Here is a 21,688-nt window from a genome sequence, read left to right as displayed (position 1 = left end):
TATGTTTACAATTTAAAATATTTTAATAACTTACATAATTCTAAAAACTATATAAAAATTAATTAAAGTATTAGAGTAGATCAACCTCGTTTTAATCTTCATCCTGACCCAATTTAAATAAAATTTTGATATTTGAATTTTTTTTTCAACTCGTTTATTTAGTAATTAAAATATCATTTTAAAAATATATAGGAATGGACCCATGTGCCATGAATAAATTGAGATATCTAAGTACACTTATTTATAATAATAATAATAACAATAGAAAAAATGAAAATAAATAATAATAGTAACATTCAAATTACTAAAGCATACAAATTTGTTGCAGTGTTAAAAGTTACAACTAGATTCGCCCGAAGCGCAGGGAAGAAGATAAGGAGAAATTGTGACATCAGTGACGAGGCAAATAGCATATTTAGAAAAATTTATCAAAAACATTTGTAAAGAAAACACAATAAATTAAAATTAAGCTGTATATAAAACTATTTGATATATTTTTAAAATCTAATTTTTAACTTATACACAATAACTAGTTTTAGTTTATATCAGTTTTGTTTTTATTTTCCTTTTTAATAAGAATTTCTTGAAAAATAATTTAAACATTGGATATCCATTGCGAAGAGTAGGGGAGTGTTTGATCCCCGCAAGAATTTCTTTTTTGGTTTCTCTGTTGCTTTACGAAAATAACAACTTTATTTTCTTTGGCTTGCGTTAATGATCAAAATTTCTGCTCTGATCTTTATCTGAACTATGAATCATAAATTTGACAAAAAGGAAAAAGGGAAGAAATATTCCATTATCCATGATGCTACTGCGTTTGATTTGTGAAAAAATGGAAAACCAGAGAGATCTGTTTAATTATTTAATAACACTATTTATTTTTCACTAAACAATATGTAAAAATTAATATATTTCTTTTCTTTTTCTATCAGCTATACTCTACTTTCCCTTCAATTTTTCTCTAATAAAAAAATCGTTCAGTGTAAAGGAGAACCAAAAAAATGGTCTTTCAAGTTATTACGCAATTAAACGAATTAATATACCTTATTTTATTGAATTCAATTGAAACAATTTTAATTGATGTAGGGTTTTGAGTGTGATCAACAATAATTGATGTAGAAATAATCATGACATATATCTTTCTATCCATAGGTTGCAGAAACCAAAACCATTTATTATGAAAATGATAGAAAAATATAAGAGATCCAAGAGATAGGTACACCCAATCTATGCATATCACAAATACTCTAAATACACCATTTCTGATAAACAAAAACTTATCTTAAAAAATCATTAAATATCAATATATATGTATATAATTTCTTTTGGTGCATATAATTTTTTTCAATTTTATATTTTAAATTATCGTATTTAAATTTATTTTATGTTTTATTCTTTTAAATGATTGTTTATTTAAATTTAATTATTTTGTTCAATTGAATTAATTACTTATAATAAAAATAAGGAAGACACACGTTTTCATATATCTTTTTACTTAGTATACATAATAAAGATAAAAATATAATTTTAATTAAAAAATAATAAAATATATGTTTTAATTGCATCAAATAAAATCCATATTGATGTGAAATTTCTCTTTTAAATTTTTTTTAAATTATATTGATAAAAATAAAAATAATATTTTGAGGTAAATCTTCACTAAAAAAAAGTGATTTTTTTTTCATAAACTCTATGTTGCATGACCTCCTCAAAGTTGGAGGCCAATAGTTGTTCTAGATAATATTAGTAAGGTACATTCTTAATATTTCGGGTTTGTACTATGATATGTGTTAACCAAACAATCAAATAATTGTGCACTAATTTAAGAAATTCACTTTAATTTGTGGAGTAAAATGTCACACTACAAATAATATATATATATACACACACACACACACGATCTTTATATATAATTTTATTAATTATTAATTTAATGATCAAGTTTATCCATAATTGAGAATAAAACGTACGTGTATATATTCAACTACAATAATCATGTAGATATAGGACAACTACAGATATATTTTTGAAATACAAGTATGAAAACAAATACTGTAATATCTTATCCAGACCCACTTTTTCTTATTATTACATTCTTTTACGTGATTTAATTGTAATTTGAGAACTTGTTGAGAGACAACAAATTATGGTGTGTTACTTTATTTTATAAAACTTAAGTGCTACGTTGATTCTTCTTTCTTAAGTGATGACTTTGAAATGTTTATATTTGTGGTGATTGTGATGTAAAACATAACTGATAGAAGGTTGATACAGTAAAGATATAGAAATTAGTATGAGTAATGATGATTTTTAAATATAACACTCTATTGTGTTATTAATAAAATTTCAAAAGTATAAATAAATTTTTTATTAACTAAGTTTTATATTATAAAAATCATCATTTTTCTCTAAAATTATTTTTTATCTTTTTGTAGAATTTTAATTTCATTTTTCAATCTTTTTGAATATCAAAAGATATATAATTAATCTTAGAAAAGAACTCTACGTATTCATCCAATAAAAATAAAAATAAAAATAAAGACTAAAACGAATTGATTTTTTATTCTTTTTTAGGTCAATTTGCATGTTGAGTTGAATGTGGATTGTGATTCAAAATAACTCAATGAATTTTTGTGTGCCTATAATCATAAAAATATGCTTAGATTTCTAATTCTATAGTTAAATTGTCTTGTGAAAAAGTAGAGTTCTAAAGAGCAACTTCGAGTTAAAGCTAAGAAAAAGGAAACTGATATCAATTATTGATTGTTGTACTTGTTAGATTGTAAGTTCATATTGGATTATATTGTATGATTGATTTGGTTTTAGTTGCTTGATTGATCTAACTTGTGAAGAACTATGTTGAATGAATTTATGGTGATTGAGAAATGTTAAATTGAATGTGTAAAGTTGTTTAAAATTGAGCAACTGGCTTCTAATTATTACACTTTAAAATTGATTTGGTACTAGTTAGAATTTATAAAAGGGATGAAAGTACCAATTAGAGTTGTTTCTATCCCCATTGTGACATTATTAGAGTTAATCACCATATATTTGATGTATTGTTCTTTTTAGGGCTTTGTCTTTTACAGTATTGACCTTAAAAAGTGCTTATGAGGGTGGAAGGAGGAAATAGTACTTAAATTGTCTTAGCCATCGACTATTAAGCGATGTTGGATTATTGGGTGTGATAGGAACATAAGGCCCCGATCAAGGTCTAAGGAGAAAGACTGGTCATCCTTAACCGATGGTTCGTTTGAGAACCTCGTTATCAGTCCCACGGTGAGCGATAAATGATCTTACGGGTTCTTGAATATGAATTTGTGTAAGGTGACAAGATCCTAGCGATGCCTCAAATGTTCTTAATAGTTGAAATGTGATTCCTTGTTTCTTAAAAAGTCCACATGTAAAAGACTCTCTAACACTTAAATCAGTAAAAGAGTTTAGAATCTACATGAGTCGTGAACCTATGTTCTGGTTTGAATAGTATTATCTTAAATATATAATAATAATATCATTATGATAATATTATATAATATTAATAATAATATTATTATTAATAAATGTAATAATACTAATAACATTAATAATATATAATTATAATAATATATTATAATAGTAAAAATATAGAATATATAATAATAGTAATAATAACATATAACAATACAAATAATAATACTAATAATAATACTAATAATAATAGCAACAAAAATATATAATATTATTATAACAATAATAATATATAATTATAATAATATATGATAATAGTAATAATATATAATAATAGTAATAATATGTATTAATAATAATTTATAACAAAACAAATAATAATACCAATAATATTAATTATGAAAACATTATTAATAATAGTAGTAATAATAATATGTAATATTATAATAATAATATATAATTATAATAATATATGATGATAGTAATGATATATAATAATAGTAATATTAATAATATATAATATTTTATAACTATAGAGGATATACTTTTTCTGTCTTTTTTTTTCTTTCTAATTTTATCCTATTAATTACTAGTTTTTAAATTTAAAACAATAATTCATAATAAAAACTAATTTTTAATTTTATAAATTTAGTAAATACTTCTTTTAATTCCAAATAATCAGTCATTATAAACTAATTATTTACACTTTTATCAAACACTTTTCAAATTTAAATAATTATTCATAATAAAAAATTATTTATATAATATTTTTTATTTCAATAACTAAAATTTATTTCATCTATAGTTACCTATAATTATATAGACATTTTATTTTTCTAATTTTATCCTTTTAATTATTACTTTTAAAATTTAAATAATTTGTATATACACACACACAAGTGCCATATTGTGTTTGTAGTGATAACATAGTGTATAATAATAATAATAATCTGAGTAGTATTTTTGTAAATTGAGAAATGTAATGGAGGTATTTATTAGTAACATTTTTGTCTATCAAGAAAAGTGGTAAGAATATTTTAGTAAATAAAATAGTTGTTGGGATATGAAATGATAAAAAAAAAAACAAGAAAGAATAGGTGTCAAAATTATAAGTGGGAGTTAATGAGTAATATCATTGGAAAGTTTTCATGTATGTTAGAAGATTGCAAAACTAAAATCATCCAAAATTAACATTATAAATACTCATTCTAATTCATTCTAAATAACTTACCTAGTAAATGCTGACTCAAAAATACTTTCATTTTACCATTGTATAATAAAAAGTAGAAAGAGCAAACAATGATTATGGCCATCCATAGAGAATTTACACGATCCATGAGTTAACTTATACATGGGTTCGAAACTGAAAGCAACTCCTGAAACATCTCAACCATTAGCTCCCTATCTGCATGTTGTAAAAAATTATTCATTTCATCCTTCATATCATGTACCTTACCAAATTCAAATAATAACACAAAACACCCTTTCTTTAACTTGAGCAATTGATATAACCAAGCCTCATTTAGCATCTCAAGAACATTTCTTGAGTGAAGACCTTCCACAAGGCTTTCCTCACAGATGTCTTTGAGACCACCAATGTCATATTTATTAGCAGCTCCAAGTAATGCAAGCCGGTGTTCCAAGAAATCTTTTTTCTTGATTGTTCCATACAAGAAACTAAGAAGCGCCGTGCAGGATTCAAGTGACATGTCTTCTATATGGATTGTAGAAGACTCTTTTTCCTTCAGGTTGTGATGAAACATGCTCTGGAACACTGGAGAACTTGCTGAGAGAACTGCCTTATGAGCTCTCAATGAGCCATCAGCAGTGATGATGGTTAGGTCTGCATGTATAGCCTCGTCAAGCATGCGAGAGAGGCCACGAATACTGCTACTTTGGGATGCGATGGATTGCACATTTTCATCAGGTGGCCATACAGAACTAGTTTCTTCTCCCTATGTTCGAAAGAAAAGATCATAGGTTAAGCAGCAACAATCTGAAACTAGTTTAGAATGATCAGGAGACAATTCAATCCATTGGTAGTGCAATATGGCTGAGCAAGTAACTCAAACCAAATTCATGTCACAGGTTATATTTATACAGATGTGATCACCATACACTTATTTTTCTTCTAATATACTCTCAATTTTTAGTTAAAAAAAATTTAACTGCCAGGATAAAAATTCAAATATTCGATTTCAAATACTTGAGATGTTTGTATTCAAAGATATGGTTCTTGATATGAGAAGACGTAGCAGCCTAAGGAAGGTTTTACCAAATTTGTCAAGAAAAACTAGTAATCGAAGGTTGCATAAGTTTGTGTAGAAAACTTATAACTGTGGATTTTTCAGGTCGGTCCAAAAATATTGTAATGTCATTTGAAATCATGAACAAATATGAAAAATTTCGTGGATTCAGGCATGAGGTGTCAAAACAAGCTAATCTTGTGTTCCATCGCTATATTCTATTCTCTAATGTTGTTTGATCCTCATTGTTATGTGTGATGAGGGATTTGTGTCAAACAAAATCTTAACCACGAAAAAAAGTGTTTAAAAGAATGTCAGAAAGTTAAACAGGTAAATAGTTAAAGGGAAAATAGTATATCCTAAAGAAAATACATAGTATTTAGCACCTCCATAACATATAAATATAAAATATAATCATGTATAGAAACTTACATTTATCTTCAGGTCTAGAAACTCAACATCAATGATGTAGCGACCAACAAAAGTTGTTTCCACAGACCAGACAAAGTCATCATGTGACCTGAGCAGCTTTTCTTGAACTGCAGCATTCCATTATATAATATTAAATTTAAAACTGCTACAGGTAATTGCAATTTCAGCTTCGTATTCCCAAATTGAGTTGCAAAATGCAAATCAAAATATGAAATCATCTCCATTTCTTCTTGGCAAATAAAGAGGTGAAGACAAGGAGGTCGTGTCATAAGGCTCAGAACTTCAGGTATAAATGAAAACAAGGCCGTACTGATAAATGAACAGAGATTTGAAAATTCTGGTTGAGTTGAATTTAAGAGGCATGACAGGATGGGCATAAATTTTCTTTAAGTGTTAAATTTGTGAAAAGAAAAACACAATTTTGTTGAAACTTCTCAAATTTGGAAAATCAAAACTAACAACTATCTCTTGTTGATCCTGTACCTAGTTATAACAACCTTGCCCCAAGACTATGGTGTAGTTATTGTTAATCACTCAATTACTCTACTTCCTTACTAAACTAATCTGGCCCTGATGGGAGAATCAGAGAATTTGCCAAACAACGTAAACAATTTATCTCTGTAAAAGTAACCAGAGGACAATGCACCCATTAACCACTTATTACCACTCGCCCCTCTCTTTTGGGAAGCAGTCCCCAATTACAGTCACTCAGTAGTGAAGGAAACTTAGTTTCCTAATTTCATACATTAGCCAATTCTTCACCAATGGCCAAACGCAACACTTACAATGAAAAAGTAAGGTTTGCTAAGAGGGAATGAACATAAAAGATGTTAATGCATAGTATTGGTACCAGGGGAAATATGAAAGCTGCGAGATGAGCCAGCATTGGAGACTCGAAGAATGAATCGAGCAAACGGTGGTTGATTCTTAGAAACCGTAGAAGGTTCCGGAAAAAGATGTATGAAGAAGTACTTATTCCTCACAATTGAAAAGTACCTGGTGAAGTTCGAAGTGAAAATCTCAACCCAAACTCATTCAGTTCAAATACAAGACACACGCACACAGACTCACCAGTTCCAGATTCCGACCTTGAAAGGGTCAGATTTTTTGTAGGAAGAAAGTCCAAAGTTGTCGATTTTCCACTGGGCTAATCTCCCAAGCGTCTCCACCCTATCGCCCATGTCTTTCTTTCTTCTTCTTCTTCTTCTTATTTAGCTTATGGATGATATCACAATTTCACAAACACCTAACCTACAATTAGAACAAAGTCATTTTGACTTCCCCACTAATCTCACATATATAAATTCTCAGGTAACGTAACATCTTCTTAAAAAGTCTTCAAAAATGAAAACATCAAATACTTTTTCTGGTCGCATTGAATGTCTTTGCTGGAAATTAAGTTTTATTAATGAATGCACTAATTTTGAGTAATATTTAATTAAAATATATTGAATTTCTATGGAATATTTCATTATTATCATTATTGTAATGAGTTAAATAACAATTTAATACACAGATTAAACTACTGGGTTTATTTTAATAATATCTGATAGAATAAATGAATAATTTAATTTAGAAATAAAGTAATGTATTAAGTTTGAGTAAAAATTGATTATACGTGGTATACTTTCGGCAAAACTTATCCGCGATGCAAGTTCTAAATTTATGTTAATAAACATAGATTAAAAATATTTTTTATTAAAAATAAAACAAAACCGATTTATTCCATGTAAACAAGAATACGTGTTGATTAGAACGGGAAATAGTACTCATATAATGACAATTAATTAAGTTTTAATTAATTAATTAATTTATTAAATATTTATTACAAATATTTATTTTACTAAGTATTTATTTTGCATTTAAATTTTTATATTCTTTAATTATATATTTAAAGTTTAATTTTAGCTTAAATACTAATTTATTCATATTTTCAATAAGTTTATTCAATTTAGTTTTAACATTTTTTTTAATTTGATCTTAATTTCTATCCATTTCATGTTAGTTTGTAATTTCTTTAGGTTTTCTTTTTAATTTTAAAAAAATGTTTACATAAGTCAGTATTAAGTCAACAATATATTGTTTTATATTTAATTTAATTTTATATTTATTATTTTTTTCAATTTAATCTCAATTTTTTAAAATAAAATAATTTTATTTTTTTCTATATTAAGATCAAACTTAATTTTTATATATTTTTGTTTAAAAATGAAAACTAATACCATTAATTTAAAATTTTGAGGATAAAAGTTTAAAATTTTAAACCGTTAGCTTTTACTTTTAAAATTTTCATTCTAATTTTAAACTAACTATAACCTTATTTTAAAATATATAATAAAAATGTTAGTTTCAATAAAAAAATATCAATATAACAATTATATAAAAAATAAATTTAATTTCAATTTAATAAAACACAGAATCACTCAATTTGAAATTAAATTGAAATCAAATAAATATATAGAAATCAAATTTAATATAAAATATGATATGACATGAGATATTAACACATGAATATTTCTTTAAATTAAAATAATATCTTTTTAAATAAAATAAAAAACAAAATAGAAACTACAAACTGACATGTGATAGTCAGTTCGTCAATTATTTAAGTTAGATATTAACAAAAAAAAATTGGAAAAAATATATTAAAAATAAATTAATAAACTAAAAAATTGAAATTAAATTAGTATTTAAGTTTCTGTTTTTTAGAAGTGACGAATCTTAATATATTATGCATGATCATCACTAGGGATGGCAACGGGTCGGGTTGGGCACGGATAGTGCCTACCCGCAACCCGGCCCGACAAAAAAAATCCACCCGCTACCCGACCTGCTACCCGCATGGATATCCGCTTAAAAGATATCCGCGGATATTTTAAAACCCGCGGATACCCGTGGATATCCGCGGACCCGCAAATATTAAAAAAATATATATTTTAATAAATTATTAAAATAAAATTTAAACAGAATTACAAAAAATATATAAAATATAATATAAATTAAATTAAATATAAATATAAATTTAATTTTAATTAAATTTAATCTTTTAAAATATAAATTAATGTTAATTTTAATTAAATTTAACTTAATAAAATATAAATTAAATTTTTTATTTATTTTTTGCGGGTAGCGGGTATTCGCGGGTACGGATAGTATAATACCCGCACTCGACCCGTTTATAAGCGGGTATTAAAATATCCGTTACCCGCGGGTTGCGGGTAGTAAATATCCGCGGGTATCAACTATCCGTCGCGAATTTTATCCGCGGATATTCGCGGGCACGGATTTTTTTGTCATCCCTAATCATCACATGTATGTTTGTACAGGAAAAAAAAGAATAACTTAATTAAGTTTTTAATTTGAATTATTTTTGTTTTCGATCAGAAAAAAAAAACATTGAACCTATGAGGTGGAAAAGAGGGTTGGAAAATTGAGCAAATTACGTAGAAGCAGATTTCTTTTTTCTCTTAACAAAAATAGGCTTAAGAGAAAAAAACGATAAACGTTGTAAAATCCACGATGACAAAAATAATTTAAAAATAAAGAGGAAGAGTCACCATTCTAATTTTAAAAAAAAAATATGTGTACAAAATTGATTTAATTTTTAAATATTTTAATATATATTTTCATTCACGGGAAATTAGAGTGTTTAACATATAATAAAACAAATATTCTAAAAAATGTTAAAACAAATATCCTAAGTTAATTATTATTAGGAGTCAATATAATAATAATCAACAAAAAAATATTTTAAAAAATTTTAATTATCAAGTAAATATGATTGTGGATTATTTTGTAAAGTCTTTCTCTACTCCAAGAACTTACTCAAAATTTATCTTCCAAACCTTCTTGTTTTCTATCAAACATTTAAGTGCTCTTAGAAGATTTTTCAACATTTAAGTTGGTGTTCTGGGTCAAAGTTAGATTAATGCAAATATGAAGTTAAATTATGATTAAAATAATATTTACATAGGTGTTTTTCTAATTGTTGTAGAAGCTGATAATAACAGAATAAAGATCACGAACAAAAGACTTCTTGATGCGTGTAGATCATTGTTCTTAAGGACTTATCCGTGATGTATTGCGCAAGCCTCCCAGGATACAATATGAACTTATCAGAATTTCTAAGGATCTCATAACTAGCAAGGATCTCTTAAAAAGAGAATAAATTAAACCTAAAATATTTTTAGAGAAAGAAGAAAGAATGAAATTAATAAAAGAGAGAAATAGAGAAGAAGTTCTGATGATGATTTTCAGAATGGATGAAAGGCTCTATTTATAGAGCAAGAAAGGAGCCACTTTGCCCACAATATCAGTAAAATCCTGTGGTTTAAGGAAGAGTTCAAACTCAATCCCTAGCCTTGCGGGAAAAGAATTGACATTCAAAGCTAACGTTCAAAGTGGAGGAAACTGCCCGAGAAACTTGCGGAAAGCACCAACATTCTGAATCATTATATTTTGCAATATAATATTCAAATTTGTAACAACGTTTACAAACATAATATTTTCATAATATAATATTCATATTTATAACAATCTCCCACATATTGCAAAAGATAAGAAACAATGATTGTAAGAAAGAAAAGAAGAAAAATCCTGGGTTTTATAAGATGTAATGCATCAGAGCTGGTATAGCAAGCTATATGAACTAGTCCTAGATCGAGAAACTTAACACACAGTGTAGTTGGTATAGCAAGTTATATGACCAAAGACACTTGAGTGTGTTAGAGGTTTATCAATCACAGTACACCCCCACAATCCTTGCTGTTATCACTGTGATGCGCTTACTAGGCCATGCGCGTGTCCGGTATTCATAAGTGCTCTAAAGATCATGCCAAGATCTCATGCAAGCAGCCCCACTTGACACTCATATAGATGATTTCATCAAGTGTATGCTGCAAATCATACACCAGTCGTAAGGGATATGAAGATCATTAAAAACTTTGTTTAATTACAAAGTTTAACCTCTCAAAAATGCAGTCTTTAACACTTTCACACACACCATAGGAATGGACATATTTGATTTAAAATCAAATTAGTGCTATCAGAACTAATAAGTGACTTGTTTTTACCCATATGAACCTTATTCATGGGATCTCCAATCACAAAGGTTGGGTTATCATCACTTGTTTGCTTGCTAGTGGCTTAAGTCTCATTCCCCTCGATGTTTCTAAAATCATATTTCTTCCCAAGGGTTTTGTCAAAGGATCTGCTAGATTTCGTTCTGACTTCACATAGTCAATGGAAATAGTTCCACTCTTTAGCAACTGTTTCACCAAATTGCGTCTCAATTAGATATGTCTATCTTTTCCATTGTAATTCTTGTTTTTAGCTATAGCTATTGCCGATTGGAAATCACAGTGTATTGACACCGATGGGGTTGGTTTCATTCATAGTGGAATGTTTGCTAAGAAGTTTTTCAACCACTCAGCCTCACTACCAGCCATCTCAAGAACGACAAACTCAGATTCCATTGTTGATCTTGCAATAATTGTTTGTCTGGTAGATCTCCATGTAATCGCACCACCCCCAAGTGTAAATACATAACCACTAGTGGATTTTGTTTCATCTGAATCAGAGATCCAGTTAGCATCATTGTACCCTTCTAGTACAGCGGAAAATTCACTATATTCAATGGCATAATCCATTGAACCTCTTAAGTATCTCATAAGCCTGGAAAGTGCATCCCAATGTTCTTGATTAGGACATTGAGTGTACCTACTCAGTCTACCTACTGCATAAGCAATATCAGGTCTAGAAAAGCTCATCAAGTGCAGTAAGCTCCCAATTATCTGGGCATACTGAGGCTGAGATAATGATTCTCCTATATTTTTCATTAATTTAGAGTTAATATCATAAAGGGTACTCACGGGTTTGAAATCAAAATACCCAAACTTCTTAAGAAGTTTCTCAATGTATTGTTCTTGGGATAGTAATATACTATCTCCCTTCCTTATGATTCTAACACCTAAAATTACATTGCCTTCACCCATGTCTTTCATTTCAAAATTTGATCCTAAAAACAATTTAGTTCTAATGACAATCTCATTGCATGTACCAAAAATTAACATGTCATCCACATATAAACATATAATGACACAATCACCATTTTCAGATTTAGAGTACACACATTTATCAGCATCATTAGGTGAAAAACCATCACATAGCAATACATTATCTAGTTTTTCATGCCACTTTTTGGTGCTTGTTTCATCCCATACAAAGATTTTAAAGTTTACAAACTTTATTCTCTTGACCAAGTACAACACACCCTTCAGGTTGAGTCATATAAATTTTCTCCTCTAAATCACCATTCAAAAAGGCAATTTTAACATCCATCTGATGTATCACTAGTTTATGGATAGCTACTAGAGCTAACAACACTCGAATGGAGGAAATCCTAGTCACAGGGGCAAAGGTATCAAAATAATCTATGTTGGGTTTTTGAGAAAAACCTTTTGCTACCAATCTGCCTTATACTTCTCTATAGATCCATCAGGATAATATTTTTTCTTAAAGATCCACTTACAACCAATGGATTTTTCTCCTTTAGGCAAATCTACTAAGGTCCAAGTATTATTTTTCTGAATTGATTCAATTTCAGTTTTAATGGCTTTATCCCATTGTTTTGCATCAGGAGTACTAATGGCTTCTACAAAGCTACTTGGATCATTATCAACTAGATAGGTATAGAAATCATTACCAAATGAAGTTTCCTTCCTTTGTCTTTTACTTCTTCTTAATTCCTCACACAAGACATCACTATTATTATTATTTTCTATAGGTTGAGATGTCTCACTAACCTTTAAAGGAAAAACATGTTCAAAAAACTCAACATTTTTCGTCTCCATTATAGAATTCATTTCAAGTATATCACTTTTAAGAACTAGAAACCTATAGGCAGCACTATGTTCAGCATAACCTAAGAACATAGAGTCAGAGGTTTTAGAGTTTATTTTCCTTTTCTTAGGATCAGGTAACATCACTTTAGCTAGACACCCCCCACACTCTTAGATATTTAAGGTTAGGTTGATAACTTCTCCATAGCTCATAGGGAGTTTTACCAGTTTTCTTATGAGGTATTCTATTTTGTAAAAAACACGCAGTAAACAAGGCTTATCCCCAAAGGTTATCAGGTGCACTAGAACTAATAAGTATAGCATTCATCATCTCCTTAAGAGTTCTATTTTTTCTCTCAGCTACTCCATTGGACTCAGGTGAATATGGTGGAGTTACGTCATGGATGATACCTTCTTTAACACAAAAGTCATTAAACAAAACATATTCACCACCTCTATCTGATCTAATCCTTTTAATCTTCTTATTCAATTGATTTTCTACTTCTGCTTTATAGGTTAAAAACACATCAAAGACTTCATCTTTGTGTTTGATTAAGTATACTTTGGTGTATCTAGAATAATCATCTATAAAGGTCACAAAATAATTTTTACCTCCTCTAGACATGGTTTGTTTCATATCAGCTAGATCAGTATGAATTAACCCTAACAATTCAGTTTGACGTTCTACAGAAAAATAGGTTTTCTTTGTTATTTTAGATTCTACACATATATCACATTTACTACTCTGTTTATCATGCATATTAATTAATCCTAATTGTTTTAATTTCATAACATAGGAAGAATTACTTAATATTTTCAGAAATGTTAAGTACAAAGAGACCCTGATCACAATATCCCTTCCCCAAAAAATTATTATTTTTTGTCATTAGAATCTTGTCAGACTCGAATGACACTTTAACCCCCATTTTTCCTAGTAGTGCTACAGAGATTAAATTAACTCTGATTGATGGCACATGTAGCACATCACTCAAGGGCAGAGTCTTTCCATATGTGAGTTTGTGAAGAACTTTCCTTTTTCCCATAACAAGAGTGGTCCTAGAATCACCGAGGTAAACGTGTTCTTCTCCATCCCCTACACTAGTGTAAGAGGTAAAGGCACTTCTGTTTGCACAGATATGCCTGGTAGCACCAGAGTCTACCACCTACTTGCTCACATTTGTCATCAGATTTACTTGAGAAATGATCGCAGCAATAATGTCATCTCCTTCGGCTATATTGGCCTTGGGAGGATTGTCGTTTCTTACTCTGCGCCTGCATTGCGATGCATGATGGCTTGGCTTCCCACATACGAAACAATTTCCTTTCTTCTTAAAGGTGGGGTTAGATACGTTGGGGCGATATTTTTGAAAATTATTTTTCTTATTGTGATCAGATTTGTGTTCGTACCTTTTTGGAGCATGTTTGTCTTCTACCATGTTTGCTTTTGCAGACAAAGCTTTGGCCCTTGCAGCAGCACATTCTTTCCTGTTGGTATCTTCAATAATTATGTGAGTGATCAGCTCTGAAAGTGACATTTGTTTGTGCATGTGTTTTAGTTGTTGCTTGTAATCAGTCCAGGAAGGCGATAGTTTCTCGATCAGAAGCTCTGAAACAAACTCATCTGGTAGAAGAACGTTCTCTGCTTTGATATCTTCGAGTAGCTTGTGGTACTCATTAATTTGCGACTTTATGTCCTTGTCTTCAATCATTTCCCAGCGATAGTAATTCCCAGTAATGAATCTTTGTCTGACTATATCTTCAGCCGTGTATTTGAGAATCAACAAATCCCAAATGTCTTTCGCTTCCTTATAGGAACAATACACATCGAACAAATCGTTAGAAAGTGCACTAAGTAAAGTATGACGACATACCTTGTTTGCATGAACCCAATCTTCAACTTGTTTTGAATTTGGAGGGAGACTGGAGTCGGGTTTTGAAGATGAAAGAGCAAAAGCGACTCTCTACATGTCTAAGAGGGTTGACACGCGTTCTTGCCAGCGTCGGAAATTCTGACCAGAGAAGGCTTCAATTTTTTATACATTCGGGAAAGGTTTCGCGAAGACCGTCTGAGTTTCGAAAACAATATTCTGATTTTCTGGGATTGAATTGTTGTTGATGTCAGCCATAAGTCCTTAAGATTGTTGTAGAAGCTGACAATAATTGAATAAAGATCACAAACAAAAGACTTCCTGAGGCGTGTAGATCACTGTCCTTAAGGACTTATCCGCGTGTATTGCGTAAGCCCCCCAGGATACAACAGGAACTTCTCAGAATTTCTAAGGATCTTAGAACTAGCAAGGATCTCTTAAAAAGAGAATAAATTAAACCCATAATATTTTTAGGGAAAGAAGAAAGAATGAAATTAATAAAAGAGAGAAATAGAGAAGAAGTTCTGATGATGATTTTCAGAATGGATGAAAGGCTCTATTTATAGAGCAAGAAAGAAGCCACTTTGCCCACAATACCAGTAAAATCCTGTGGCTTAAGGAAGAGTTCAAACTCAATCCCTAGCCTTGCGGGAAAAGAATTGACATTCAAAGCTAACGTTCAAAGTGGAGGAAATTGCCCGAGAAACTTGCGGAAAGCACCAAGATTCTGAATCATTATATTTTGCAATATAATATTCAAATTTGTAACAACGTTTATAAACATAATATTTTCATAATATAATATTCAAATTTATAACAATCATGGACTCTCACTTGAACAAGTCTCAATTATGGGTTTATTGGCCCATATGACCAATGTCCAACTTGCTTATGACAACCTGACATAGTACTCGGTATTCAGTAGATAGCTTATCCATCATTACAAAGTATTTAGTAATGGTCGAGTGAGTTCTACCAACCACAAGACACTTAGTATCAGGTACTCGATAGGTGTCTAGTTAACTAATAATTTTAAGATTGTAGTTGGTAGAACTGAAAGTCATCGACCACATACAACATACCAGTCCCCAATCTTTTTTATGTCTTGAAGGTATGCAAAGAATGTCAATAGCCAGTCTGCATTTGAGCTATAGGAATAAGGCGCTCGAATTCGGTAGTCAGCGTGTGTGATTTTGCAAACGAATTTTGTAAGGAAACTTTGTTATCTTTAATCATGACTTTATGTGTATAATAGCCCAGTCTCGAGAAGTGTAACGATGAAGAGGTTTGAATGATGAGATGTCAAATCATAGGAGATGTGAATGATGGGAGTAAGTGTGGTACAGAAACAGAGGCAATAGGTTACGAACTGTTATGAGAGTTCGAGAATGCCTTAGAGGAGAAGGATCGGTGTAGAATTTGAAGTGTTGCCTTTAATGAGCCGTTTCGTGGGTCGTTTTGGGATGAGTTTAGTCCATTAGATCAGAAGGTGAACCGTCACCAACACCTTATAAACAGGAGGAGAGGTTGCTCATAGTTTGCCACCAAGTTTCTTCGAGAGCTTTGATATTGTTCATGATTGCATGAGAAGTGCATTGCAATTGAGATCAAGTATTCGTCCAAGGCATGTCAGAATAAAATGCGTTGGTAATTGGGTGTCAGTACCATTAGATGTCACATCCTCCTTAAGCCTCTGTTCGTTTGAAGGTGAAACACTATTTATAAAGAAAAGAAAGCGATGATTTGCGAAGCAGGAGCTGTTCGTTTGCGTTGATTTGTGTTGATTTGTGAGCGAAGAAAAGCAATGATTTGTGTGACGAGGCTCTTTTTTTCATCTCGCTATCAAGAGGAGATTTGCGTTGATTTGCTCACAAATGACATTTGTGCCCTCTGTACATTATTATCTTCCCACGCCTCTCTTCCTCGTCCTGGTGCTGCCAGATCTGTCGCCGCGATGTTGGTGTTTCTCGTCGTAACTTTCGCCAACAAATCGACCTCCCGGAGCTTAGCTGCCATCTCGCCATCATCTACCAGAGTCACCACAGCAGCCTCGTCAAGCTCCTCTCGGTGCCTCTGTCTCCAGCAACGTCGTCTTTCTCGTTTTCGAATTTTTCCCCGACGCCAGCCTCACCCACTGTCTCCTTAACCGCCGAAACTCTAGCTACACCGATCTCGTCACGTGGACCTCTAGGATGCAGATCGCCTCCAACGTCGCTCATGGCCTCGATTACATCCACAATTTCTTCGATTCAAACTCCGGTTCGAGATCCGTTTTGGTTTCGTTCATAATCACATCAAGAGTTCCGGAATTGTTATGACGGTGGATAATTTGTGCGCAAAAATATGCCAGTCGCAGCTTGTATTTGGTTCCAACAAGGCTTCACCGCTTCCTCCATGTGTTGATGTCTTTCCATGGTTGATGATATGTGCTTTGAGATGCAGAGGTCCATCCGACAGTGATGCAACAACCTAAGAGTGCATCCAACGATTGGAGTGGAAGGACTTGGTTGTACTGGAGACGGAATCGCCATTTACATGGTGGACCTCCACTTGCGGCAGGGAGGCGAGAGGAGCACCACCTGTTAAGCTTAGAAAGAAGAGTGATGGGTGACCTTGAGAAATTGGAGGAGAAAAGAATGAAAGGAAGAGAGAGGTTACTAATGAGTGGTATGTAAGTGTAGATCGCAGAGAGAAGATATGAAGTGTTGTGATGATAGAAGAAGAAGTGGGTTTCATTGTTACTAGAGTAAAGAGAAAAGTTAGTTCAAGTAAATGAGATGCGGGATAGGCAATGTGAATGTATCCATATTAAGGTGACAAGACTTTGTTGAGTAAAATGAGGGTTTGGTTGAGTTGAATGAAGAAAATAGGAGAAAGGGGTAGTGTGAGTACACTATAAGAGTATAAGTTGGGTAGTGTTTAGTTGAGTGAATAAAAGAAGAAATTAAACCAAAAAGATAAATTGTTTATGTACAACAAAACTTCATCTAAAGAAAGAGATAAAAAGAAATAGAGAAAATTCCTAGTTAAAAATACTCAATATGACAAAATAAATAATTGATGAATTCATTTTACTAAATTCATTTTACTTCAAAATTATTCAATCTCACCTCCATAACAAATAAATTCATTTTACTAAATTATAATTTTTTTACTTTTTAAGAATTAATTTTAACTTTTTACTCTTTATAAATATTTTTACAATTAAATATAACATTAATAATTATCATTTTATATTACTTTAATAACTAGGAGTATTTTGGTAATCTTCATTTTTTACCAATTAAACAAATTTTTTAAAACTATCACATCAATCCAATCTTACACTAATTCTTACAAACTTTACTTCCAAATCCACTCTCAATTACCCACAAATCCACTCAAAAAAACAACAAAAATATTACCCTCAAATCCACTCAAATCCATTCAAATCATCTCTCCCAAATCATCTCCTCCAAATCAGCTCAAAAGAACGAAGCCTAAGGCTAGAAATAAGCATGGAGATAATTATAGAGAATAAGGTTCATCCCTTGTAGAAACATGTTAAGTCCAAATGAAAAAGAAGGGAAGAGTACGATTGGATGAATCTCGAGGTCAAAATACAATAATCTAATTTTAGATGGACTCATATTTTGAACTCATATAGACAAAACATCTATATATTTGATCGAGAAGTGTATTTGTCACTCTAATAAGAATTATGAGGACAAATTCTTTTATGTGTACTTCCTCCTATTACTCAATTTAATGTCAGCATAAAAATTTTAATTATAAAAAATTTAAGATTCATCATGACAGATGGAAATATTTTGAAAAAAAATATTTAAAAAAATAGTTATAAAAAATCATAAGTTAGCATGAGAACACTGTAAAAGTAGAATTACAAAATAATTTCTCTTATAAAAAAGATAACAAACAAACTCGTCATTTGGATGACTTACAACTATCTCACTAAGAAATGATGAAAACTCTCTTTTCTCTTTCAAAACTCACTATTACTCTTGGACTTACTAGTTGAATTACTCATACTTTTGCGATCTCTAACTTCTCCAAAAGACCTCTATTTATAATGAAGAGTTGAGGTTTCTAGATGAAGAATGATATGGATATTAATGTTCTTTATCTTTTCAAAGATAAACATACATTTCTTCAAGAGTAAAAAAAATAATTTTAAGACCTTAGAATAATTCATTTATTAATTTTATGTATAGAAATTACATCCCTTAATTAAATAGAGATATATTTCTAACGGACTGATTGTTAATCCTCAAACAAGAATCAAATAAAGATTTATATGCAGAATGTTCTTTAACACTAAGTGAAAACATGATATTATATATAAGTATATAAGAATTCCAATAAAATTGTGTTATATTTATAAATTTGTTTTGGACTACGTCTTATATGTATAGACAAAAATATATTTTGTCTTATATTATTTATCATTTAATATGTCATTATCATATATATATATATATTTATATATATATATATATATATATATATATATATATATATTAATAAAAGATTTAAAGAATAATTCTGATGTATTATTTCAAAGAGTAGAGTACCATATATATACATTCAAGGATCCTATAATTCTTCATCTATTAAAGGAATGACAGGTGCACAAATCTGCAAAAATTATAATAATATCTAAATTATAACTAACACAATATTTGATTGCCTAATATATTTTAATAGAATATTTGGCATATCTTAACACCCCCACTCAAGTTGGTGCATGGATATCACACATTCCCAACTTGAATAGAGACTCATTAAACAATCTTCTTGACACTCCTTTGGTGAGAACATCAGCCAACTGCAATTCTGATCTTACAAAAGGAAATGAAATTATTCCAGCTTCAAGCTTCTCTTTGATGAAATGTCTATCAATCTCCACATGCTTTGTTCTATCATATTGCACAAGATTGTGAGCAATTGCTATAGCCGAAGTATTGTCACAGTACAAACTCATAGCTTCATTTTGTTTAAAGCCCAAATCTGATAGCACATTTTTAATCCACAAAAGTTCACATACACCTAGTACCATGCCTCTGAATTCTACTTCAGCACTAGATCTTGCTACTACAGGTTGTTTTTTACTCCTCCAAGTTACAAGATTCCCTCCTACAAAAGTAAAGTATCCAGAGGTAGATCTTCTATCATCTTTTGAACCTGCCCAATCTGCATCAGTGTACCCTTCTACCTTTAAGTTTTCATGATTTGAGAACAAAATTCCTTTTCCAGGAGCAGACTTCAAATATCTCAAAATCCTTTCAACAGCATCCATATGAAGCTTCCGTGGGTCATGCATAAATTGACTAACAACATTCACTGCATAGGTGATATCTAGACGTGTATGGCACAAATAAATTAATTTTCCTACTAGCCTTTGGTATCTTCCTCTGTCTATGCTTGCTGAATCTGAGCACTGAAAGAGTTTATGATTTTGTTCAATTGGTGTATCAGCTGGTTTACTTCCAAGCAGCCCAGTTTTCGACAGTAAATCAATAGTATATTTTCTTTGGCATAGAAAAATACCATGTTTTGATCTAGCTACTTCAATACCCAAAAAATATTTGAGGTTTCCAAGTTGTTTCATCTCAAATTCAGATGCAAGGTATTGTTGTAAACTAAAAATCTCATCTTGGTCATTTCCTGTAACAATCATGTCATCTACATATATAATCAAAGGTGTAATTTTTCTTTTTCCTCTCTTAAAAAATAAGGTGTGATCAGAGTTACTTGCTCTATAGCCAAAAGCCTTCATAGACTTGGTAAACCTTCCAAACCATGCTCTTGGGGATTGTTTTAATCCATATAAAGCCTTCTTTAATTTGCAAACCTTCATTCCAATTGAATCAGTCATGCCTGGGGGAGAATCCATATAAATTTCTTCTGAAATTTCTCCATGTAGGAAAGCATTTTTCACATCAAATTGTAGAAGAGGTCAATCTTGGTTTGCAGCTAGCGACAAAAGTATTCTCACAGTATTGAGTTTGGCTACTGGTGCGAACGTCTCTTGGTAATCTACACCATAAGACTGAGTGTAACCTTTAGCCATAAGTCGTGCTTTATACCTCTCAATAGTTCCATCAGCTTTATGCTTAATTGTAAAGACCCATTTGCAGCCCACAATTTTCTTCCCTTTTGGTAAGGACACAAGATCCCAAGTGTTGTTTTTTTCTAAAGCTGCCATCTCCTCAACCATTGTTTCGGTCCATCTAGGATCTGCCAAAGCTTCCTGTACATTACTAGGAATAGAAATTGAAGATAATTGAGATACAAATGATGCATATTTACTAATGGGATATTTAACTTTGGCTTGGAGGTCTGGTTCATATTTAACTGGAGGTTGACCACGATTAGAACGAGGTAGAAGAATATATTGAATAGTAGTAGACTCAGTGTTTCCATGATCAATTTCATCTAAATTAGTATTATCAGAGATAGGATCAGAAGGTACCTCTGAAGAGTCAAGTTGAACCTGTGGAGAAGATTGAGCCAATTGGTTATGATCAGAAGACACTGTATTATCCAGAAAAGAAGGGTCCATATTTAGGATTGGCTCACTTCCTGCAGAATGATCCTCACACAATAATTTATCTTCACAATCAAACATACCAACATCATAATTATGCACTTCACTTTCATTGCCTCCCTGAAGTGGAGAATCAACATAAAAAAATGCATGCTCATTAAATGTCACATCCATAGAAATATAAAATTTCCTTGATGGTGGATGGTAAGCACGATAACCTTTTTGAGTTGATCCATACCCAACAAAAACACATTTGATCGCTCGTTCTTCAAGCTTTGTACGTTGATGTGGGTGTAAGTGAACATATAT

The 21,688-nt window shown here is 30.9% G+C and overlaps 1 protein-coding gene across 1 annotated transcript; it reads right to left on the bottom strand.

The window, feature by feature from the left end:
- Positions 1-4,686: 4,686 nt before the first annotated feature.
- LOC124830632 (BTB/POZ domain-containing protein At1g21780) lies at positions 4,687-7,426 on the bottom strand. Its single transcript, XM_047304408.2, has 4 exons — positions 7,197-7,426; positions 6,976-7,121; positions 6,126-6,232; positions 4,687-5,402 (listed from the first exon to the last, which is right to left on the bottom strand). Exons 1-4 carry the CDS (start codon positions 7,304-7,306, stop codon positions 4,788-4,790), a joined length of 978 nt encoding a protein of 325 aa, XP_047160364.2. The 5' UTR covers positions 7,307-7,426; the 3' UTR covers positions 4,687-4,787.
- Between the last annotated feature and the right edge of the window lie 14,262 nt (positions 7,427-21,688).

Source organism: Vigna umbellata, chromosome 7, assembly GCF_029865625.1.
Source record: "Vigna umbellata cultivar VRB3 chromosome 7, Vumbellata_1.0, whole genome shotgun sequence".
Lineage (NCBI taxonomy): Eukaryota > Viridiplantae > Streptophyta > Magnoliopsida > Fabales > Fabaceae > Vigna > Vigna umbellata.
This window is presented reverse-complemented; position numbering and strand designations above follow the sequence as displayed.